Here is a 26,500-nt window from a genome sequence, read left to right as displayed (position 1 = left end):
CGTTACGGATCACTGCCATCTCATATCTGTCTGCGTGGGTTCGAGTCTAGGATTCGGCCAATGTGGGTATGTGAGAAAGCTTGCCAGTAGGTTCTTGTGGGTTGGTGGTTCTTCCCAGGGTTTTCCTGGGTTCTTCCTCCACCATTAATACTGGCCGCCATGTATAGCCTATCGTGTGCTGAAAAATGGCATTAAACCCCACAATAACAACAACAAAAATCTTACCTCAAATGCTGGCCTTGCAAAACATTTAGTAACCATGGATGATGAAGAACCTTAGATAATGTGCAAAATATTTTTATCTTCAGCCACAGAAACTTTCACCTTTGACCCCTAAAGTCAAACAGGTTTTACCTTATCACAAGTGTAAGCCATCCACAAAGTCTGGTAACTATAGATTGTGAAAAACCATTTTTCTTCTCTCATTCATTCACAGGACTTTGACCTTTATACACCAAAGTTAATAGGATTCTTCCTTACCCCAAATGTCCACCATAAACAACGTTCTGTGACTGTAGATAGAGCACAACTTTAATGTGCAATTTGGCCCTGAAAAACATAGGCTCTTCCTCACCCTGAGTGCAGGCCATCTACAAAGTTTGGTGACTGTAGATAGTAACTAACTAGAGTTATTATTGTGCAGGAACCAAACTGGAAACAGACAGACAACCAGAAGGATGGACATTATAATGTACTTAGCCTTATGGTGGGCATGTAAAACCTGTCATGCTGTATACATTTTCAGTCTGTTGATAACAAGAATTTTATGAAATTCCATGTCCAACCTGCTTGCCCACTGTATGACCCAACAAGAGGCTCAAGAAGGGTTGAAACTGCTCAACTGGATGACATCTGCCTCATAGTCAAATGTAAGAGCAGTTTGAAAAGAAATCTAGGTCAGTAGGATGCTTTCTGTTGAAATTTCATCTCATGTTAATTGCTAATTAAGTTATATTAATTTTTTTCAATATCTGATGGCACATTAGCATGATTTGTCCAATATTTACAGGCCCATACCAAGATGCTTTCTAGTTGGTTTTATTCTGTTCAGCAGTTTCCCGAGGTACAAGTTGTGTGTAAGTTTTTGTTCCTTTAATGGTCAATTGATATCTGTAACAAGTTAACATTCCTTAATGCCAGGAAAGGTCTTCATGCCAGGATCCTTTCATTCAAGCTTGGTCCAGTTCTATTCAATGGTTAAAACAGTTTCTATTATAAAACAATAGTGGCCATAATTGTGGCAAATCTGGATCATTTGCATAAATTTCAAACGTCTTCATACCAGAGTACTTTCTGTTAAACATAATCGAATACTGTTCAAAGAATTTCGATGTCATTTAAAGATTTTTCTAGTTTTAGTAAATGGTGGCCTTATTTCATGCAAGATCAGCAACATTTGTTATAGAAAAAAAAAATTAAAGCCTTCTGCGCCATGTTGACTGGCATCATATGTACATATATCAAATTACTGGAGCTGGAAGAGTTAACGGAGATACCAGTGGGTGATTTTGAGCCAGAAAATGGTGTTAAATACAAGTCTAATATACATTCTGGATGGACATAAATAGATGGCATGCTGATCAAATTCTTTCAGCATTTGTTTTAAAAATAAGTTGTTTAAATGCCTTTAACTAGTTTTAGTATATGGTGGCAATCTTTGATGGCTGATTGTTTGTAAAAAATCTGTTAAGTCCTTCATGCCAGGATGCCCTGTGGCAAAATCTGGGCAGAATGGGTACCATGGTTGTTCAGCTAGATCAGCTAACTCCTACCAAGACTAATGATGAAACACGAGAGAAATCAAGTCTCATACAGGCAGTGGCCAGCATGGGTTGCCTGGCCCACTTTAGTTTACATCAAAATGTGATAAAAACCAATGCCTTGAATGGGGATGGAGGTGGTAAATATAAAGGGAATGGTTAAGAGAGATTGGGAATGGAATCTATGGACATTATTTAGGGAAACAATAACAGTGAAGCCTGACTTATGCTGCAAAGTGAGAAAACTGGCTCTAAAGGCAGACAGTTGCTTATTTAAGCTTACTCTATACTGGATGTTTAAACAGGTTCCGCCACTCGTGAAGGCCTGGAGCTGGATTTGGTTGTCACAGGCTCTATCAGACGCAAGCCATTGGGAGATTTCCAAGGGAAGTGGGTGCTTATCTCCCACAACCACCCCCGGTGATGACAACCCTTGAAACCCTTGATGACAGGCAAGCTTCTGGCGCCTCAAAACCAGATACTTTAGGCAGATGGGGCTCGTTAACCTTGGGTGGTCGCCCATCTAGGAGAAGGTAAACTCTGATTTCAAACCTTCGCTGCCTTGCGACTATACCCTCTCAGGGGAAAGGCTAAGGGCATAAACCCCAACAGAAAATCCAGAGTTGGAGTCCCTAAGGCGACTTGGCATTGATTTCAGTTTCATCTCAGCAACTCCTGCGACGCAGCTGGTGCCATGACGTATTGGCTTGTCCTTTCCCTTGGATCCATCAGCTGCGTGGAGAGGGGGGATCATCTGCATGGGCAACAGTTGATTCTCCATATCACCCTGCCCAGGCTTGTGCCCTGGAGAGTACACTCCAGCTTCGCTCCATAGTGTCGACACAACACGGGAAGCAGCAGTTTACTGGTTATAAGTCACAGCTCGATTGGCGTAGAGCCAGACGGTAGGGGTTGCTTCTGACGGTGGGAGAGACCAACATGTTTCACTGGACAGCTACTGCCCGCCTCAAACTGGGCAGCCCCCAGCCAATAAGGTGCCGTCCCGCCACAGTTCTCCTGCCTTGCTGGGTGCGTAAGGCTTAAGGTACATGAGTACCTGACAAGCGGACTGCAACTACTGCACCAAGAAATAACAAAATAAAAATAAAAAAAGAAGACTTCAATCCTCAAGCTAGGTACCTGGAATGTCCGGACCATGCTGACTGGGCTTTCAGATGATCTCCAGACAATCAGTGATGTTTGTAAGACTTCAGTCATCAATGACGAACTTGCAAGGCTCCAGGTCGACATCGCCTCACTACAGGAGACACGACTACCAGATTCTGGGTCCCTCAGAGAAAAGAACTACACATTCTTCTGGCAAGGAAAGAGTGCAGATGAAGCCAGAGAGTTTGGTGTTGGATTCGCTGTCAGGAACCCTCTGCTGGGAATGATAGAACCCTGCCAACAAGGAAATGAAAGACTGCTATCCCTCCGCCTCCACACCACAAACGGGCCTGTCAACCTGATCAGTGTTTACACTCCCACACTGAGATCCGCCACAGATACCAAGGATGAGTTTTATGATGAGTTAAACTCGCTCATCGACAAAATTCCCAAGGAAAAGAACTTGATTTTGCTGGATGACTTCAATGCTAGGATGGGTGCCGATCATGACTCTTGGCCCTCCTGTCTTAGCAAGTTTGGTGTTAGGAAGAAGAATGAGAATGGGCAGCGCCTTCTAGAGATGTGCTCGTACCACGAACTCAGCATCACCAATTCATTCTTTCAGACAAAGCCACAGCACAAAGTGTCTTGGAGGCATCACCGGTCTAAACACTGGTACCAGCTGGACTTGATCATTACAAGACGGTCAGCCATGAAGGGTGTGCTTCTTACACGTACCTTCCACAGTGCTGACTGCAACACCGACCACTCGCTGGTGTGCTGCAAAATAAAGCTTCAGCCAAAGAAGATCCACCGCTCTAGGCAAGAGGGTCAACCACACATTGATGTGAGCAAGACATCATATCCAGACAAGGCTGAGGAATTCACATATGCTCTTTCCAAGATGTTTGACTCAGAACCCCCCAAAGGCAGTGCCAAAGAAAGATGGGATTACATCAGAGAGACTGTATACAGCACAGCCACATGGATCTTTGGTAAGAAGCAATCAAAGAACAATGACTGGTTTGAGGCTAACTCTGCCACACTCATGCCAGCCACAGAAGAGCGTCGCAGTGCTCACCTACAATACAAGTGATCCCCCTGCCAGAAGACACTACAGGCATACAGGTCTACCAGAAGCAAAGTGCAGAGATTAGCACGGCAGTGTGCCAGTGAATACTGGCTTCAGCACTGTCAGAGTATCCAGTCAGCAGCAGATACTGGAAACATCAGCGGCATGTACGATGGCATAAAGAAAGCAATGGGTCCCACGAAGAAACTGACAGCACCACTGAAGTCTGCCGCAGGCGATACCATCCACAACAAGGGCAAGCATATGGAGTGTTGGGTGGAATACTACTCCGAACTGTACTCCAAAGAGAACCACGTGAACAATGATGCCCTCAGCACCATTGAAAACCTCCCTCTCATGGCTGAACTGGATGAGAAACCTACTGTAGACGAACTAAAGAAGGCCTTAGAGAAACTGTCCCTAGGTAAAGCCCCAGGGAAGGATGGCATCACAGCAGAACTCATCAAGTGTGGATGTAGCATGCTTCTCACACACCTGCACGACCTCCTCTGCCAGTGCTGGGACGAGGGGGCAGTGCCTCAGGACATGAGAGATGCTAACATCATAACCCTGTACAAGAACAAGGGCGACAGAAGTGACTGCAACAACTACAGGGGCATATCACTTCTCAGCATCGTGGGTCAAGTTTTCACACGCGTCATCCTGAACAGACTGCAGATGCTTGCTGACAGAGTTTACCCAGAGTCTCAGTGTGGGTTCCACGCAGAGAGGTCCACAATCGACATGATCTTCTCTGTCAGGCAACTGCAGGAAAAATGCAGAGAACAACACAGACCCCTCTTCCTGGCCTTTATAGACCTCACCAAGGCATTCGATCTGGTCAGCAGAGATGGACTCTTCGCAATCCTAGCAAAAATTGGTTGCCCTCCAAAGCTGCTAAGCATGATCCAGTCCTTCCACGATGACATGAAAGGCACAGTGCAGTACGATGGCTCAACATCCGACCCCTTTGACATCCGCAGTGGAGTTAAACAGGGCTGTGTCCTTGCCCCCACACTCTTTGGCATCTTCTTCGCAGTCCTGCTCAAGCACGCCTTTGGGACATCCACAGAAGGGATATACCTGCACACACGATCAGACGGCAGACTGTTCAACCTGGCATGACTGAAGGCAAAGAGCAAAGTGCGTGAAGTAACCATCAGGGACATGCTCTTCGCAGACGATGCTGCTCTAGCCACCCACACAGAAGCTAAGCTTCAGTACCTGATGGCCCACTTTGCTAAAGCATGTGATGAGTTTGGGTTAACCATAAGGCTAAAGAAAACAAACGTGATGGTTCAGGACGCGGACCCCCCAAGCATCATCATCAACAACTACGAACTTGAGGTGGTGAGTCAGTTCATGTATCTCGGCTCTACCATCACCAACAACCTCTCGCTCGATGCTGAGCTCAACAAGCGGATCGGAAAGGCATCAACAACTCTCTCCATGTTGTTGCAGAGAGTGTGGAACAACAGCATGCTGACCATGAACACTAAGATCACCATGTACCGTGCATGCGTGCTAAGCACTCTCATGTATGCCAGTGAAACCTGGACTCTGTACACCTCACAAGAGAAAAGACTGAGTGCCTTTCACATGCGATGCCTCCGATGCATACTCGGGATCACCTGGAGCGATCGAGTAACAAACAACGAGGTGCTCGAGCGTGCCAAGATTCCCACCATGATCACACTCCTCCACCAATGCCGCATCAGATGGCTGGCCATGTACGTCGGATGGTTACGGATGGATCCCCAAAGACATTCTTTATTCGGAACTCGCCTCTGGCAAAAGGTCGATCGGACGGCCACATCTCCGCTTCAAGGATGTCTGTAAGCATGACATGAAAGCCCTTGATATTGATGTCAACACCTGGGAAGAGCTCGCTCTAGTCAGATCAGGCTGGCGACATGTTCTGATCACTGGTCTGAAAGCCGGAGAGGACAAGCAACGCTTTGCTAGCTGATGAAAGACGATCGCAGAGGAAGAAGAAGCAGCTTCAACCAACACCTGACACAACCTTCAAGTGCAGCAAGTGCAGCAGGGACTGCCACTCCCGCACTGGACTACTTAGCCATAGCAGACGCTGCACAACCACCAACCAGGACATCTCTCATGGGCGCAGTTCCATCGTCTCTCGAGACTAACGGATGCCAACAACTATACTGGATGAAAATAATTTCCAGGAATCCAAGATAAATCTTTTATGTTATGCTAACTGTTAAGTGTGCAATACAAGAGTGTCAAAATCGCTGCTTAGGTGACCATACTGAATGTAAAAACAGCAATCATTTTCATTAATGAAGAACTTTACAGCATAAGAAGTCTTCAGGCGAAAACCCTCTCTCATTATAACCATCCATTCAGAAAGGAGTAGTGATATCAAAATTTTCAACACTGCCATCAAACAGACATACTGGATGTATTATCAAAACCAGTTTAATTCAGAACATCATAACAGACAGATGTATTATCAGAACCAATTTAATTCAGTACCATCATAACAGACATATTGGATGTAATATCATAACCAATTTAATTCAGTACCATCATAACAGTCATACTGGATGTATTATCAAAACCAGTTTAATTCAGTAACATCATAACAGACATATTGGATGCATTATCAGAACCAGTTTAATTCAGTACCATCTTAACAGACAGATGTATTATCAGAACCAGTTTAATTCAGTACCTTCTTAACAGACAGATGTATTATCAGAACCAGTTTAATTCAGTACCTTCTTAACAGACAGATGTATTATCAGAACCAGTTTAATTCAGTACCATCTTAACAGACAGATGTATTATCAGAACCAATTTAATTCAGTACCATCATAACAGGCATATTGGATGTATTATCAGAACCAATTTAATTCAGTACCTTCTGAACAGACATACTGGATGTATTATCAGAACCAGTTTAATTCAGTAACATCATAACAGACATATTGGATGCATTATCAAAATCAATTTAATTCAGTACCATCATAACAGGCATATTGGATGTATTATCAGAATCTATTTAATTCAGTACCATCATAACAGGCATATTGGACGTATTATCAAAACCAATTTAATTCAGTACCTTCTTAACAGACAGATGTATTATCAGAACCAGTTTAATTCAGTACCTTCTTAACAGACAGATGTATTATCAGAACCAGTTTAATTCAGTACCATCTTAACAGACAGATGTATTATCAGAACCAATTTAATTCAGTACCATCATAACAGGCATATTGGATGTATTATCAGAACCAATTTAATTCAGTACCTTCTGAACAGACATACTGGATGTATTATCAGAACCAGTTTAATTCAGTAGCATCATAACAGACATATTGGATGCATTATCAGAACCAGTTTAATTCAGTACCATCTTAACAGACAGATGTATTATCAGAACCAGTTTAATTCAGTACCTTCTTAACAGACAGATGTATTATCAGAACCAGTTTAATTCAGTACCATCTTAACAGACAGATGTATTATCAGAACCAATTTAATTCAGTACCATCATAACAGGCATATTGGATGTATTATCAGAACCAATTTAATACAGTACCTTCTGAACAGACATACTGGATGTATTATCAGAACCAGTTTAATTCAGTAACATCATAACAGACAAATTGGATGCATTATCAAAATCAATTTAATTCAGTACCATCATAACAGGCATATTGGATGTATTATCAAAACCAATTTAATTCAGTACCTTCTGAACAGACATACTGGATGTATTATCAGAACCAGTTTAATTCAGTAACATCATAACAGACATATTGGATGTATTATCAGAACCAATTTAATTCAGTAACATCATAACAGACATACTGGATGTATTATCAGAACCAATTTAATTCAGTAACATCATAACAGGCATATTGGATGTATTATCAGAACCAATTTAATTCAGTAACATCATAACAGACATATTGGATGTATTATCAGAATCTATTTAATTCAGTACCATCATAACAGACATATTGAATGTAATATCAGAACCAATTTAATTCAGTACCATCATAACAGACATATTGGATGTATTATCAGAACCAATTTAATTCAGTACCATCTTAACAGACATACTGGATGTATTATTAGAACCAATTTTCTTTAAGTACCTACTAGATATTTTAAGTCTTTTCTTGAAAACCTGACGTTGACAGGACAATTCATTCTGAAAAAATTGCAATAACAAGATATTAAAAATGGCTGCCATGGTGGGCATATTGACATTCAAATTGGCATAATTTTCATTTAGAAAACCCCATGTTGATAACTTTTTATGTTAATATAAGTAGCAAAAACATCATTTTCATGAAGGCTGCCTAGATGGCCATAATGGTTGTCAGATTGGCACCATTTTTATCTAAGACCAACTAGACACAGTAAGGAGTCTTCAGGTGAAAATGTAATGTCAATATGACTTTCCATAAAGAAGGAATCATTATAATATTTCAAGATGGTTGGTGTGGTGGTCATATTGCATGTCAGACTGGCCCTATTTCTAGACCAGCTAGATATTATTATAAGTCTTTTGGTAAAAACTCCATATCAATATGACTACCCATCCAGGAGGAGTAGAGATAAAAAGATTTCAAGATGGTCACCGTAGTGGCCATATTGGAGGTCACATCAGCATCATCTTCACTTAGGACAAATGTTACATCATAAAAAGTCATCTGGTGAAAAGCCAATGTCAACATGATTTTCCAAACAGATGGAGTAGAAATATTATGACTGCCGTTGCAGCTATATAGGCATAATATAAATGTTTTAGTGAAAACCTCAGGCTGATATGACCATCTATTCATCAGAAGTTTCTGAAGCATGATTTTCAAAATCTATTTAAAACTGCAAGGAAATCTGTACTCAAATGTTTAAGAACTCATACTCTTTCTTTTCAACTTACTTGCATTTGCAAAAGAGCATCTGTCTGTAGTAATAAGCTCTTTGCTGCTGCATCAAAAGTAAATGGGTAATTACAGAATATGAGTCTTGCCTGAAAGAAAAAAATAAGGAGACTTAGTTAAAACAATTTCATATCATCATGGATAATCTTCATACATACTTTTCAAAGCATACAACCCAAAATACATATAGAGAAGAATCAAGTTTTGGAGTACAATGCTTCTGCAAAGATACTTACTTAATCAAAATATGTAATGATAAAATACACCATCTCACAAATCCAGCCCTACTGAGCAAAAATAGATGTTAACCAAATCTTTGGTTTGTTTTGGCAGAAAAAATGCAAACCTGTCACCTGCTCGATGAGATGTGACTGAGACAATAGTGTTCTCCCATTGGATAGAGGTAATGGCCCCAAATCATTTAAATTATAAGTTACCACAGGAGGAGAAATGTCAGTAAATGCACAAAGGTTTAAGGTGGCAGGTTACAGTTTTGCAAATTGGCCCCTGGCAAATTTCTTAATTTATCGCTATGGTGTGACTTTTTCAGCTGTTATTGTTTACTATTTAAAGATATGGATATATTTGTGAACTAGGTGTTTTGGGCTTGTGTTTTTCTTGAAATAGATGTCAGGCATGTACACCTTCCACAGTTACTCTGCAGTATGTTGATAGTGAAATACCAATAGTCTGCTAGGAAGAAGAGCTAGCCTTCCATAGCAGTAAACACATGGGTTTGGGGCAAGCAGAATATCTCAGATACGGCTTGGATGACAACTATTTTCAGTTGCATCAGCCTGTTGAGTACACACTGTTTTGCAGAACTGTCATCTAGGAAAAGGGCTTGTGTTTGCACTGTGAGCATCACATGGTGTCAAAAATGACCTTCGGACATGAAAATTACAGGTAGAAATTGGGGTTGGGGTGCATAAACTTCTGCTATGAACTGCCATTGACTTCTTTGGTCAACTGGATAATATTCTTATGCTTTGTTTTAATATAGGTATCCAAAAATATGAACCTTTTTGACCTCACTTGTGTATTTGATTTTTTTAATGATTTTTTATACTAGGTCATTGATTGTGGCATTAAATTTGTACATAGAAAATTGGCCCCTGCCCCCTTAACATGGAGTGATCATGCAATAATCCTCCTAGTAATGAGCAGATAACCCAATGGATCCAGGATGAACAAATCTGAAAATATTGTTCCCTCCTTCAGTGAGTGGTAAGTAACGGCAAGATCTCCCTCTCCTGATCAGTCCAGTATGCATCAGTGCCCTGACTGGGTTCTGCAGACATCATTTGGTAGAAACACCAGTATCCAGACTAAGGACTAATTTCCCATGAGCAGGAGCCTATTTGTTTTAGCAAATAAAGCTATGATCATCAAAAGAGAAACCAAACCAATGTGACAGAACAGATAATAGTTCAGGTTGACAGATTAGGTGTGAATTATACAGGTTTTGCCTGCTATTGCTAGAATGATTAGGAAACAGGTTTGGCACAAAAGGTTGTATTAGTTCAAAGGAAGCCTTCTTCAACCCTTTTGGAACCGAAGGTAGGTTCCACCTCACACAAATGGCAAAGTCTTTAGATCAAGACAAACTGAAATTAATGGAAGTTCAAAGTGGTATTAGAAGGTTACAAGGATGATAAGAATCTTGAATGAAACGAAGCTATCTATACATTTTCTTCAATAGTAATATATTTTATTTGTTTTGTTAAAGAAGTAAATTTTAACTTAAGCAATTTTGGTATTCCTAGCTTCCACCACTTTCCAGCCAACTGAAATGTAGGCCAACAAAACTTGAAAACAGGTCCATTTGCTTGTGTGAGAATCTGAGTTTATTAGAAAAAAAGATATCAGAGTAAGTAAAGTCCAACTAAAACATTATGACTAATTTGCAGAAAAGTGTCATTATGGGCTGCCAAGTATGTGAGATATTCCTAAAATTTTGACCTTCGTTATGATGTTAGTCGACATCAAAACACAGTACACAGCATCATTATTTTGGCAATAAGACCTCGACACCCAAAACGTAAATATCAGGTCAAGGTCTGGGGTGACTTGGCGATCTAGAATCTTCTGATTTATTCTAATGGAAGGACACATTCTTGTCACTGAATCCATGTATTTTCTGTCCATAAAAAAAGCCCACTATAAAATAGCAACAAGTATGTATTGCTGATATTAAACTGGGGTCTGAAGAGATGGACAAGTTGTTGGACACTGTGTGAATCTTCAGTCTGGGACTAAGCATGCTGGGAGAACAGAACTTTGTACATTTTCCTGTTGCTAATGGGGTAGGATTGAGCCAATGGCGAAGCATAGAAAAAATGAAATCCACAGAACTTTGGTATGCTGAGGTCCAGTACCAGCTTTGAAGGAACTGATCACCGTAGCAAGTACTAGGGTCTATATGTACTGATGGACTGTCCAAGACCAGTCCTAGTGGGCTGCCATACCATACTGGTACTGGCTGGTAGTCTGAATAGTGCTGTCATGTGATGCAGAACTGTGGCTGAGAGCAGAGCTAAGGTTTATTTGGGAGGTAACAGATGTGAAAGATTGCCATACCCTCTTACAAACTGAGTCAGGATCAGCCTCAATATTGATGGCATCAGCATCCTTATGCATTTCTTGGCTCTCTTGCTAGCCCTGGTTAATTGTTTGGCCAAAACTGTCACTGATCTCCATAATGACTAGATCAATATCAAAAACATGTCCTGAGCAATGCCCTGTTAAATATAGGTGGGGTGATCATATTCAGCCAGCTTGAATGACTTACATATAATCCTGCCCACTATTACGAGGGGGAGAGAGAGAGAGAGAGCAAAACAATTTTTGAAGGTGAAATAATTCAAGTAATTCAAATAATTCAGCTAACACTACAACTGGGAATCAATGTAGCCAGTATTCGTTTGCAACAGAGCCAGTGTAGTTTTTCCCTTGAGGCAATTTCCCCCCTGGAAAAATGGCCTGAAAATAAACCATCTGCACAGAAATTTTAAACTTCAGTCTATTTATTCCTGGGGAAAAGTTCCTACAGAATTATTATTTCTTGTACAGCAGAATTCTGTACACAGGAAAATTCTACACTGATGTACAAGAAAAAAAAACAACACACGCACTGACAATCACCAACCCAACTTGAAATTTATCAGCAGTTGTTCACTGGATTTCGATGTTAGCACATAACCAGGCACCATCATGCCAAGTAAATGAGCACTGAATACCTTTCCAAAAGGACATAACATGACAGCTGACCTGACTTGCCTTTGTCAAATTATATACTGAACCATGACCTTTGAAGTAGAGTCACTAAACCAACTGTGCTACTGCAACCAAAAAAATACCAACCAGATTACATTATAAAAAATGGTGATAAAGGGTAATGTATGTACATTTGTGTATGCTGATGTGTGTACAGAATACTGCAGTGTTGGGCCAAAACTCTCTGAAGCTGCACACCACATACCTTTTTGGTACTTTGGAATAATTTTAGCTTAATAAAATATTATTTATATTCAGATTTTTTCCTGGGAGAAAACAGATTTAAAAGTAGTTTTCCCTGGGAACAACATTACCCTAGAACAGAGTTTCCAGGTCTAAGTCTACTCAGGAGCCATTTTTCTCCATGGTGTTGGGTGGGAAGTCAGCTCAGGAAAAACTAAGCTGCAGGACTGGTATGTTTAATTTTCAGTGATGCAGATTATTTAACATACTGAGAAAAACATTTCTAGACTAGCATTGCCTCATAGAGAAAAATGTTTTTGGACTAGATTTGCCAAATTGAGAATAATGGCTCCAATGTTGGTCCCTTCCCCATCAAGAAAAATGGCTCCAAGATGAAAAGGTTGCTCTAGGAGAAATTTTCAGTCCAGGAGAAAAATGGTTTTAGAGATATTAATACAGGGGAAAAACCACTGAGAAACTAGTTCTCTGACACTGGTTGACTTTCCAAGCAATAACTTAATAGGTGTAAAGAATATATAAATATTATCACCAATGCAGCATAAATAAAGAAACCTTGATTCAAGATGCAGGAGCAAACCCGAAGGCCTAACAATCAGCCCACTCAGGGCAGAAATGTCAAAATCAAAAACTTCATCTGGGTCTTTGTTAAAACACATCATAGTCTGTTACTGGTTCCAATCTCTTGCAATTACTGAAACTCCTGATAATATTTTTAATATCTTATTCCTGGGGAGGTCTAGTTTTCTAAGGTAATAGATGATGAAAATCAATTACTGTATCAAAAGAATACAATAATTTCTAATATATATGAATCAATCAAAATTGTACTGAAAATATCTATCCTTTGAATCAATTCCTCTAAATCTATTTAAGGTTCCTAAAATATTTTCAATGCAATATTTCCACCAACCTGATTGGATGAGCCCCTATTTTGCTGTACCCACATAATGTAGTCTCCCTTGATATTGACTTTATCTTTCAGTAAGCTTATGTAGAACTTGTGGTAAGGTACAATCTGGCCCTTGAGTTCATTGACATTGTTTAGCTTTTTCAGCACTTCCAGTAACACATGTAAAGCCCGATACCTCACTTCCAACTGAAATATAAATACAGCTGGATTAGAAAAGTGTGATGAGACCTAAAAGTATTTACAAAATTAATACCTTTATTCAAAGATTTATCGTTAATCAGTAGAGCAAACAATACAGATACTGATCTGTCAGTACATTATGCAACAGCAGATAAGGGTCTATGTTGGTGCAGTTGGACCTGACTTATAAGTGAATATATACAGTACTATACAGTGAAACTTTCCAAAGCCAGCCCCTCTGTAACCTGGCTTTCTCTGAATAGTAGCCATGTATTTGGTTCCATCTAGACAGTTCTTCATCTTCACCAGCCAAAGGTGGTGAATCCACTTCATTCCACATCAACCTTGATATATGTAGCAAGCCAATATAATATCAGTTACATGACTGGGTACACTAGAAAGAAAATCATCCACTGACAATGATTGTTACATTTAAATAGTAACATTGCCAGGAATAATTACAACTGCCTCTTACTGAATACTTAACAGGTGATTTAATGAATTCTCTCAATTGATTTCATTGCAAAGAGAAGTAATTTTTTCATCTACAGGAGGTCATTTTTTTAATGCTTTTATGGCTACATACATAATCCAAGAGTCAATGTGAATTGAGGATTGGCTACCCTTGCTTTCAAAAATGGACAGTTCACATACTAACTCAAAGGGTCAACTTCACTACTCTTTAAAAAGAATTTCCAAAAATTCAAGACCATTTCTTCTTTTTAACTACTTGGTGTTGAAACCATCTCTAAGATTTTTGCTTGGTAAGGTTTTCAAATTAGCCACTATGGTAATCAAACTGGATATAAGAAAGCAAAATTTCATTTAGGACAAACTAGACACCATTAGAAGACATTTGGTAAACATCCCATGCCAATATGACCATCCATTCAGAAGACTTAGTGACAAGATTTTTAACATGTTTATTGTGGCAGCCATACTTGATGTCTCTGGGGCACAATCTTTACTTATATCCAAATGGATATGATAATAAGTCAGTTGGTGAAAACATTATTTTGATATGAGCATACATTCTGAGGAATGGTATATTTTCAAGCTGGCCAACCTTGGTGGCCATACTGGATGTCAGATCAGCATACATTTTATTCAGGGCCATCTAGATATCATTTAATAGTCAACTGGTGAAAACTCCATGCTGATATGACTTTTCATTTGGGAGGAGAAAAAATAAGATGTTCAAGATGGCTCCCATGGTGTCCATATTGGATGTCATATCATCATCATTTTCATTTAGGAAAATCTAGACTTCATTAAAAGTCTTCTGGTGAAAACCGAATATTGATATGACATGCCATCTAGGAGAAGCAGTGATCAGATTTTCAAGATGGCTACTGTGGATATGCAGATATGACTTTCCATTCATGTGGAGTAGCAATAACAAGATTTTCAAGATGCCTGCTGTTGTGGCCATTTTGGATGTCAAATTAGCACCATTTACGTTTAGGACCAACTAGACATCATTATAAGTCTTTTAGTGGAAGCCCAGTGTTAATATAACCATCCTTTTAGGAGTAGTGATGACAAGATTTTCAAAATGGCCATTGTAATGGTCACGTAAGGCATCTGAGCAGAATCATTTTCATTTAGAACCAACTAAAAATACGACTTTCCTTTCAGCTAATAAAACCTCTTTATACTAGCTATCTCTATAAAACAGCAAAATTTGTTGTATACTTTAGGAACATTTTACTGTATATAAGTACACATGCATGCATACACTGGATAGATTGGCAGACAGATATTTCTTATTTCATTAATTTTCAGATGTGAATAATGTTTTAGAGCAGACATATCAATGTTATGGAGAAACTGCAGAAAAATGTGAAACCTTAAATGCTAGAAAAAGGATGGAAAATATGTACAACTACCATGGTTGTATAATGTGACCAGGTAAGAAGTAGATGTAGTTGAGAATAATACATATCAGCTTTCTGAATAAGTGCATAAAAAAGGACGTTTACCTCTTTCATATTCTGTGGGTCAGGCAGTTGAAGAATATACACAACTGTTTCTTTGTAAACCTAAAACACAAGAACTCTGACTTGTTAAAGAAGAAAATATGAAGAAAAAAATGTCACGTGTCTGTAATAGCAAAAAAATAAGTTTTTTCTTTTTCAAAAGCTCCAAAATTCAGCCTAAAATGCTTAGCATAACAGGAAAATTTTGGAATAGGATAAAAGCCTTACAATACTGTTCTCCTTCTTATAGTCACAACATGTCTGAATGAGAATCTTAGGACGTTGATTGGTAACTTTAAGTACTGGCCATTTCTGATCAAAACAATTCCCTGCTTAAAAAACAACTTATTTAACGCAGATAAATATGGCTTACTACAATTTGATTATAAGTCGGGCCCAACTGCAAACAACAGACCTCGATCTGCCACTACATAATGTACTGCAAAATCAGGATCAATGTTTTTATGTTCCTATGATTATCTGTCACCGACTGCATAAACCCAGATCTGTTGGTGCATTATGCAGACTGCAGTTGGACCTGATTTATAAGCAAGTATATGCATAAATTATTTTCCAATATTAATATCTCTTTCAATTTTCCAATTTCTCTTCCTGAAGGAAATATGTTGTTCATACATATCCAGAGGAAACCAATAATTTCTTCTTAGCATTTAATAAGCATTGTTGATTTAAAATTTTAATCAACATAGTTCTGTTTTAAGCAATCCATTTTGTACTTACATAAACTATTTTCAGAAAGTAGGAAGAAGACAGACCTCCCCACCACATTTCTGAAAAAGTATTGAAAAACATGAGGCCTCATAACTGAGACTTTAACACACATCATACAGATTCCTGCAATCTGCAAGATTACAAACAACGATCATGCTACAATCTTTAACTACATCAAAAGTCTAACACTGAATTCATATGTTTTCCTGTGTATTCAATCTTGTTACTGTGTAGTATATGTAATTTTTGTGGTGCTTAAATTCCTGAAAAAGACTGTAATGGGTTAAAAATGTCTTTAATGAAATGATCTCTGACTGTTGTATCTTTAAATGTGATCTGTTGCAACATCAAAATCGATAAATAAAATTGAATTGGGAGTACTTGAACCTTAAATTATAAAACCTAGAATATCACAAACATTCCACAAGAATCCATCACAGGGAATGATGCTAAATTAACTGAAAAGCATTATCAGGAATTCAAGGTAAGACCATTTCTTGTTTTTATATGCTGAATGTTGAAACCATCTCTGATATTTTTGAGCAACATGATTTTCAAATTAGCCACAGTGGCAGCTGTATTGGATGTAAGATGGACACCATTTTTCATTTCAGATAGTCTTTAAGTAAAAACCCCATGCAAGTATGACCAGTAGTGATAACAAGGCTTTCAAGATAGCCACCATGGTGGCCATATTTGATATCAGATCATCACTGTTTCATTAAGGCCAAACTAGACACCATAAGAAACCTCTGGTGGAAACCCCATGTTGAGAAGACTTTCTATTCTGGAAAAGCAACAATAACAAGATTTTCAAGATGAACGCCTATGATTTCAAACAGGCACCAATTAGACTAAGGCAGCCATAATAGACACTAGATCAGCATCATTTTCATTTAGCACCAACCAGACATCATAGTAACTCTTTTAGTGAAAACATGATGTTGATATCACCATCCATCCAGAAGTAGCAACAATAAGATTTTCAAGACGGTAACTGCTGCAGTCATGATAGATACCTGAGCATCATCATTTTCATTTAGGTTCAACCAGACATCACAAGAAGTCTTCTGGTGAAAACCCATGTCGATATGACCATCCATTCAAGAGGGATGCAATAATGGTTTTCAAGATGTCTACTGTGATGTCCATATCTGATGTCCAAGTGACACTATTTTCACTTAGGACAAACTAGATATCTTAAAATAACCTGTCAAGATGACATCCAACTCAGAATTAGTGATAACAAAATTTTAGATGGCTGCTGTTGCAATCATATTGGATATTAGGGTATTCATTTAGGACCAACTATTCATCACAAGAAGCATTTAAGTAAAAGAAACCATGTTAATATGACCATCTATTCCGAATGAATCATGATAAGATTTTCAAGATGGATGCTGTGATGGCCATATTGGATGTCCAAGCAGCACCATTTTCATTTACAGGCTACTAAACCTAGGGATCATACATGCAAACCTCCCACATGGGAGGGTTTTTCTCCAGAGATTAGGGGTGCTCCCCATCCTTCACTGAAATCTCCCATGTATGAAAATTATTACTGAAACATTAATTTATTTCCATTTTGTCACATTTTGGTTTCCAGCTTAGTACAATTACATTAAAACTGCCTGTGATCATGTCATTGTGAACTGGCTGAGGGGCAAGATATTATAGTTGCCAATAACATGCTCTAATCCTTTTCCAGGGTTGGCTTCTTTGAATTCCTTGTGTTTTAAGTTGTCGAGATGAGTCAGAGTCTAAACTACTATATGAATGATCAAAAGTAATTTGTACATGATTATCTTTCAATGCCAAACACCAAAATCTAAGCAACGGAAATATCACATGAAATTCAATGATGGATGGAAATGGTAATTTCATTGGTGGCAGTCGAGTTCAAAAGGGAAATGAATATGTATTCTGCTCTTCCTGTAAAGCCGATTTTAAAATCTTTTATGGTTGTAAGAATGACATCATGCATCATACAGAAATTTTGTCTCATAACAGTATATTAACCACAACAACAAACATAACATCACTAAAATTTATGTTCTTGGAATCTGCATCAAATGTGGATAGAATTATATGCACCGAGACACCATTTGCCAATTTTATAGCAAACATAATCTCCCCTTCTGGTAGCAAATCATTTTTCAGATCTAATCAAAACAATCTCTGACTCAGAAATCGCACAACCATTCTCGGACAAACAGATGAACACTACTTACAGAGTGACTATTTTACTGTTCAAAAGAAATCATAATTTTAATTGTATAATAATAATAACAGTATGAATAATTTATTATATATACACACTGATCACCTGAGACCAGTGATGATTTTTATGTAAAATATGTGTTCAACACTAATATCAATAACCGCATTGCAAAAACTGATATAAACACCACTGACCTTGATTTAATCCTTGGCAAACATGAAACCAAAGCAGACATAGTACATGTCCCTAACAGCCATTTATCCTTAATGCCTGAGATGAGAGGTCTTTTGTCTATAATACTAGCATGTGATATTTGACACTGAAAGGACATTTTCTAATGAGGAAAATTCAGGCTGACTCCAGAGGAAGTCTGAATCCAGTCACAGTACATCATCACCTAAATTTCAAGATCAACAATGATGAGGGCTGCCACCAATAAAATCCAGGCAATGATCTCCAAAGAAATGCTAAAATATACTTGTGGTACGTATGCCATATTTACCGTATGTTTTCGGACACCATTTGTTTTCGGACACCGTTTGTTTTTGGAAAATATAATATTTAAATGCCTTGTAAGTTTTCGGACATTGCTCTGCTATCATTTTTTCTACAATTTATGTTTTCGGACACAATCTAGTAAGATCTGCTGCCTCGTTTTGTTGTAAAATTCACAGCGTGTTTACCGTTAATTTAACTGATACAAAATTCGCTTCATTTGGTAGATAATTATTTATTGTGATCATGAACTTCCATGAACTAATATAATTTAAATTTTTTAATCGTATGTATATATTATTATGTATGTATGTATGCAGATAGATAGATAAACATTGTTATATTGAGCCATACACAATAAGTAGCAATATCAAAGAATGAAAAGAAATATGATTTAATGCTGTAATATAATTAAATATATTATTCAGTATCAAGTAGCTTGTCCATAGCCTTTTGTAGGTCCTCGGGCCAAAAGCCCTCAAATTCTGTATCACTATCATCATCCATATTGACCATGAGATTTAGTAAAGAACAAGCCATATGGCATGTAATTTGAATATGTTAATATCATTAACAGACTTAAAATAATTTCAAAATGCATCATCTTTAGTTTCATTAATAAAATAATGCCGCAACATTATATTCATTTTCAAAAAAAAATGTTAACATACAGCATCTTAAGATTCCTTTCTTAAAATAATGTCAAAATGCAACATATTCCTTATTTAAATAATGTCAAAATGCAATATATTCCTTATTTAAATAATGTCAAAATGCAACATATCCCTTATTTAAATAATGTCAAAATGCAACATCCCAAGATTCGTTTTTAAAATGTCAAAATGCAACATCCCTCTTTTCCATTTTAAAATGTCAAAATGCAGCATCTTCATATTCCTTTACAAAATAAAGTCAAAATGCAACATCCCGAGATACCTTTTTAAAAATAATGTCAAAATGTAATCTCTTGTGACTTCTTTTTAGAATAATCTCAAAATGCAGCATCCTTATATTCCATTTTAAAATAATGTCACAATACAACACCTTTATATTGACTTTTAAAATATTTGCCAAAGTGTAACATCGTTAGATTTCTTTTTCAAATAATGTCAACATGCAGTTCATTTTTAAAATAATGTCAAAATGCAACATCTTTTGATTCATTTTTCAATCATTGGAGTAAAGACTGTAAATAATCACACTTTGGTTCCATTATTCATCCCAGAAGAGTTTTCAGCATTATTTTCAAAATAACATTACAAAATGTCCTATGCAACAATATATTTATTCTATACTTGTTTGCTACTTATGTGAAAAAAATTGTTGTCTTATTCATTTTACAATACCCATTGGTCATGAACTTTTTGAACTTTCACTAACATTACCTAATACTTTTGAAGCTGGTTTGTCTAGGTCCAATATGGCCTTGCCAAAAGGCACGATGAGTGTGCTAAAACGTTTTGGCTCCTCGAACAGGTGAAGTTCTGGAAGAATAAGGTACAGACGAAGTGTCTCCACATCTGGTGGAGAGCTGGGAAGACTGGGTAGTAGGTAGTTCTCAAGACTCTGGACTATCTATACGGAAAACTTGAGATTATTACCACAAATTTCTAAAGCATAATATTATTTTCTGGGTGATTACATGTGGAGCTTGGACTTGTAATACTTTATTGTGTGCATGTGGGTGGGGACAATAAATAGTATAAAAAAATCAGTAGTAAATTGTACAATTTTGGAAATTATACGTGATTCTAAAACAAAAGTAGTGCAAATGGTACATAATACACACCACACCGTTCTAATTAAGCATAGTCGTCTTGACCTTAACCTCTTCATCCTGAAAAGAAAGTCTCCCGTTTCACCAAGGGCAATATACTTGTTAAGTTTGGTGAAGATACATTTAGCAGAACTAAAGTTGACTCTAATTTTTCATATTATTAAGGGCAACATATCTTTAACTTTTGGCTGAGGCATGTTTATAAGAAATCAGTTTATTGTGTGGAAACCATTTTACAGTCTAGTGATGTGACAGCTGGCCATTAAACCTTCAAATCCAAAGGATGCTGTACATTTTGAAACATATTTTGAACAGAACAAATGTTTGTGCACTGAAATCATTTTGGTATAGTAGGTCACACTAACTCTGACATTCCACCCCCAAATTACGAGGATTTTTCATCTTGTATTAGGCCAACCACCTGCAAAGTTTGGTGAAGAAAAAAGATGAAAATTTTATGTTACTTGAACAGGCAATGAAAATACAGTGCCTGGCAACCTGGACAACCGGACTGTATCTTTAGATAACCAAGCTTCTCAAAACTGGCACTTGACTTTACATGTAGATTCTAACTGTCAGTAGTTTATGAGCAGTGTGTTTACTCTGATGAAATGTTAATAATAGTGAACTCCAGAATGTTTTCCATTCACTAAATCTCAATACAGTTATGCCATATAACTCCTGTGCCCCACAGTATTATGTCAGGTCTCTCCTGCACCTCATAACATTATGCCAGGTCTCTTCAGGACCTCATAATGTTATGCCATGTCTCTTCAGTGCCTCACAATGTTATGCCAGGTCTCTTCAGTGCCTCATAATGTTATGCCAGGTCTCTACAGTGCCTCACAATGTTATACCAGGTCTCTCCAGTGCCTCACAATGTTATGCCAGGTCTCTCCAGTGCCTCACAATGTTATACCAGGTCTCTTCAGTGCCTCACAATGTTATACCAGGTCTCTCCAGTGCCTCACAATGTTATGCCAGGTCTCTCCTGTGCCTCACAGTGTTATGCCAGGTCTCTCCTGTGCCTCACAATATTATGTCAGGTCTCTCCAGTGCCCCACAATATTATGCCAGGTCTCTCCAGTGCCTCACAATATTATGCCAGTTATTTCCAGTGTCTCACAATATTATGTCATGTCTCTCCAGTGCCTCACAATATTATTCCAGGTCTCTCCAGTGCCTCACAATATTATGCCAGATCTCTCCAATGCCTCACAATGTTACACCAGGTCTCTCCAATAAATCAACATAGATCTATTTTATCTCCAATTCAAATCATTTATAAAGTTTTGTAAAGATAACTGGAATAGAGGTATAGTTATTCAGTGGAAACCTTTTCCTTTATCTTTAGTTTCTATGACCTTTACCTTTGACCCGTACAATTACAGGTTTCCTCCGAGGCCCAATGCAAGCTGCTTACTTATTGTGCCAGAATGAAACTGGGAACAGATGGATGGATAGACTGACAAATATCATAATATGACAAGCCCTGCCTAAGGGCAGGCATATATAAACTTAATGCAATCTCATGAACATGAAAAGGTCAATGTGATCTACTTTTGTCAGTGGTGAGTAGAACCCGCAAGATAAATATCAGGTTTCTCAGAGAAAATAAGCTAAATGAAAAGAAGGTCACCATGACCTGCTTTTGCCTACTGCAATTAGTACCTTCCAAGATGAATACATTCATCAAGTTTCATGACAATACATCCAACAGCATCAAGTAAACAAGTAAATGCTAAATCTTAACATTGAGACCTACAATAATGAAAATAGCACTGGAAATAATATCCCTATGAGAGACAGACAGACAGACAGATGTTTAATGGCACATCTGCACAATTCTGGCTAACAGTGCCTATGCCAGGTTTAGTTATCAATGAAAAGGATTACAAACAAAGACAAAGAAGGCCAACCAGAGTACTGTGAATCACACATTATACACCTACCCAATGTTTAATAGCCAGTATATATGCATTAATAGGGTAATTAGTGACCAACAGGTCACAATAACATGGATCTTTGGTCATGGTATGCAGTCTTGAAGTAAACTTGCCATGCAGAAACCATTATTATCTTATAAGACTTAACACAACCTCTGATACTTTGACCCTAAAATCAACAGGTTTTAGGTTTCTTTATTAACCTTGGTGAAAGCTATCCAGAAAGTCTGGTCAAGGAATTGTCTATAGATCAAAAGCCAATCTGTAAAACCTGTAATTCTTTGAGTAACAGTGACCCTGACCTTTGACACCCAAAATCAACAGGTCTCGTTCAAAGTGCTATAGGTCCATCGATGTATGGATGAAGAGTGTGTGTGTGTGTGTGTGTGTGAGAGAGAGAGAGAGCAAGAGTGAGTGAGGGAGAGAGAGAGAGAGAAAGCAGGATCACCAGAACTACATCAATGCATCCATACTTCATTGTAGCATTTTATCAAGGAATATAATCTGCTTCATTGGGTCTCCAATTTTATTTTCCACTAACAGCATATTCATTGCGAATTACGGGCTTTAACTTATTCTTTGGTGAAAAAGGAGAGATAAAGTGGGCTAATTTATTTTAAAACATAGGGAAAAACTAAATCCAGAGAGAACAGTCCAGCAGAATCATACAACTAACTAACCTTTCATAGTTGAAAAACTTTACTTACTGATCTGTTCCTCAAATCCAGAAATTTTCTTTTTTTCCAGAAAATAAAAATAGGTTCCACACTGCAGCAGCCAACCTTTACCAGAAACTGCAGTTCTGGCAAGGCTGACATGTTGCCTATTCATAAGGAGCATCAAACAGATGGACCAGGCTGCCATGGCAAATAACACCAGAGCACCAGATGTTCCCTTAAAACTGCAAAAATTACTAACAACAAAGCAGTGATAGGTACAGAACCTCTCCATGTTGTTAAATACATGTTCCATGGATAAAAGAATGTCTCCAAAATTACCATGAACAGCATATCACATGCCACACGATGTTTAATAGTTCTCTATGTAGACAGCTGAAAGTTTTATGTAGAAAGTTTTTCTTTTAATCACAGTGACCATGACAATGACATTTTGATCCAAAACCTTAATAGGCTTCTTACCTATATATATATATATATATATATAGAGAGAGAGAGAGAGAGAGAGAGAGAGAGAGATGTGTGAACACAGCTAACAGTGTGACTGAATGAACTTTTTACCTTCTGTTTGATTACAATATTTGTACAGTCTGCAAGTAACTTGAAATTTGCCTTGACTGCTTCGAGATCTATTCCATGATTTCTACTGTTACATCCATAATGTTCATCATTTCTGGAATCAAGTGAATCATACATATACAAGTATCACTAGAAGACTTAATGGAGATCTACTCCATGGTTTCTACTGTTACATCTGCAATATTCATCATTTCTGGAATCAAGTGAATCATATCCTGTTACGAGTCTATGTTCTTAAAATCGGTAACAGAAAAGAGTAAAAGGCTACAAGCTTTGTAAAATTCAGCAAATAAGTTATTTCCCTAGAATACAGTCAAAATGAGAAACAAAAACTCACAGTATTGTGAATTAAATCCCAAAATAATCCAAGAATTACAGTCGCAAGTCCTAGTATTTTCTAGTCCTGAATAAAAATTTAGTAGAAATGCATAATAAATCCAAAAAATGAAGGTGATAATGTGTCTGTGTTAGGTTATAGAGTGTTGATGTGTCCACAGTCTTTTGTAGAATCATAGTAATATAATTCCAGGTTTGAATTCACTATAAATTCCAGTGAATATCTCTATCCAAGAATTTTATCTGGGCACTTTTGTATTTAAAAAAATAATCACTTGAATTCAATAATTTAAAGAAATAAAATGTCCAGCCCAAAAATGAAATACTGGACACAACATATAATACAACTTAAAAGTACTAGGTCTTAAAGCACAACTGAAAAAATCCTCTCAGTTACTAGATTATACAGTTCTCTACTTGGCCTCAGGTCACAATTAGTATTTCCTATTAAAAAAATTACTTAATGCAAAATAATCTTCTAGAATGATCCTGATGTTGACAAAATAAAAACCATAACCTAGATTATGTAAAATACACTAAGGAAATTCCAAAACCTAGACATAGACCCAAATAAACATATTTACTTCTATTAATAATAATAATGATTTTTAAACCCATACACACAAAAAATAATTTAGCTATGTATTAGTTGTTTACAATGAATAAAAAAAAAGTCAATTAGGGTCAAGCAGAAATGAACTCAATTTTTGACAAGGTCAAGTCCAATATAAAATGTTACATTACAATAACATGTAATGAAATAAAAAAACAAGAAAAACTAACTAACAAACAATTTAAATTAAATATACATAACAATACATGTATCACTAGTAGGTTCAATGGAGATATACTCTATGATTTCTACTGTTACATCTGTAATATTCTTCATTTCTGGAATCAAGCAAATCATACACATATACCAGGTTTTAAGCTGTAATAATAGCTCTGTCAAGTAAGATCTGCCTGCCAGAAAAGGTCACAGACCTGAAATTACTGCCAATGTAATGAACATGAACCAGTTCTAATATCAATATTGTTTCATAACATAAAGACTGTTTCTGACAACTGAATGTATCACTGAAATAATATACATCAATTCTTACCTCAGACAATATTAAAGATAATCCACATTTTCATTAAAAATGCTGGAGCAATTTTAAAATTTCAAATAAAAATATGGTGATTATTACCCTAACTAGCCAAATTACTAAGACTGGCTCATGAATTTAACTGTAAAATACCAGTATCTGTAATGCTATTATTGGTTAAAAGATAAATTAATTCATCCTAACTTAGGATATCATGGGGAAATCTAACACTGAAAAATACTGACAAGTAAAACTATTGAAACTCGTATCAAAGATGTTAATTGCTTTATTACAAAAAATACAAATCCAGTTAAGTTTATTGAAAAAGGGAATTTTATATTTAAGATTTGATTTATGGTATTCAAAACATTTTTTCTGATTTGATCTTCACAACTGCTTTGTCTCCGTTTGTATGCTCTCAAGGGTAAAAAATAATAGCCTGAAATCACATGTAAACTGATGACCATTGATTTACATTTACATTTCAGCTCAATGTAACATTGATCACCACTGATTTACAGTTTTCAAAGCGATTCGTTAATCCACCCACCATCTTGAGATGATTTAGTTTTTCTTTTACCATTAACTTTCAAGGGCTTGCAACTTGCTTTGTTTAGGTAACTGTTTGATCATGGCCTGTGGGGCTTGTCAACTGTTTACTGTCGCCTACTTATGACACCTTCACTTAACCCCCTGATAATTTGGGTAATCAAAGCTGCTCTGTAGCCCGATGGTTGACTACTCAATCAGCATTTTCATAATACAAGTAAAACATTCCTTAGTTTGCATTCCAAACTGAATTTTTTATTCTTTTATCTGCTTTAAAAAAAGTTGCTTTCTGTTTGAAAATTTTATGTAGGCTCCAAACTTATCACAAATTTTAAAGCAGAGTGGAATACAGAAGGGTTTAACTATTTGGGTTAATTATTCTACAAGATTTCTGCCAAATTTGGGCAAAAGATATTAGAAGATTTTCAGAAATATTAAAGATTTTACTCTTTTGTAGCAACTTCAGTCATGATTGGTGACTGGATGGTACCACTTGTACAAAACTGCAAGGGCTTTGATACCAGAATACTCTCTCTCATGCTTTGTTAAATTATACTGTGTACTTTTTGAGAAGTTGTTTTCAGGATTTTCCATTTTAAGTAATGGAGGCCAGATCTGCTGTGAAAATGAAAAGAACTAGATGCCGGGATGCTAATATAAATTGCCCAAAGTCTGCTTATGGTATTA

At 37.2% G+C, this 26,500-nt stretch overlaps 1 protein-coding gene across 3 annotated transcripts in view; it reads right to left on the bottom strand.

Moving 5' to 3' along the window:
* LOC149802998 (putative E3 ubiquitin-protein ligase HERC4) overlaps positions 1-26,500 on the bottom strand; it is a 155,588-nt gene that overhangs the window by 66,859 nt on the left and 62,229 nt on the right. For all 3 annotated transcript variants that reach the window (XM_089952541.1, XM_089952543.1, XM_089952542.1), the window contains exons 12-17: positions 23,823-23,934; positions 20,247-20,436; positions 16,155-16,204; positions 15,417-15,476; positions 13,255-13,440; positions 8,864-8,953 (exon numbers count right to left, since the gene is read on the bottom strand). In XM_089952541.1, coding sequence (XP_089808667.1) covers positions 8,864-8,953; positions 13,255-13,440; positions 15,417-15,476; positions 16,155-16,204; positions 20,247-20,436; positions 23,823-23,934 — 688 coding nt within the window. The remainder of the gene's footprint in view (positions 1-8,863; positions 8,954-13,254; positions 13,441-15,416; positions 15,477-16,154; positions 16,205-20,246; positions 20,437-23,822; positions 23,935-26,500) is intronic.

This window comes from Sinohyriopsis cumingii, chromosome 3 (genome assembly GCF_028554795.1).
Source record: "Sinohyriopsis cumingii isolate HCF-2022 chromosome 3, ASM2855479v2, whole genome shotgun sequence".
NCBI classification, from domain to species: Eukaryota; Metazoa; Mollusca; class Bivalvia; order Unionida; family Unionidae; genus Sinohyriopsis; species Sinohyriopsis cumingii.
The sequence above is the reverse complement of the archived record's forward strand: the minus strand, read 5'-3'. Positions and strand labels throughout refer to the sequence as shown.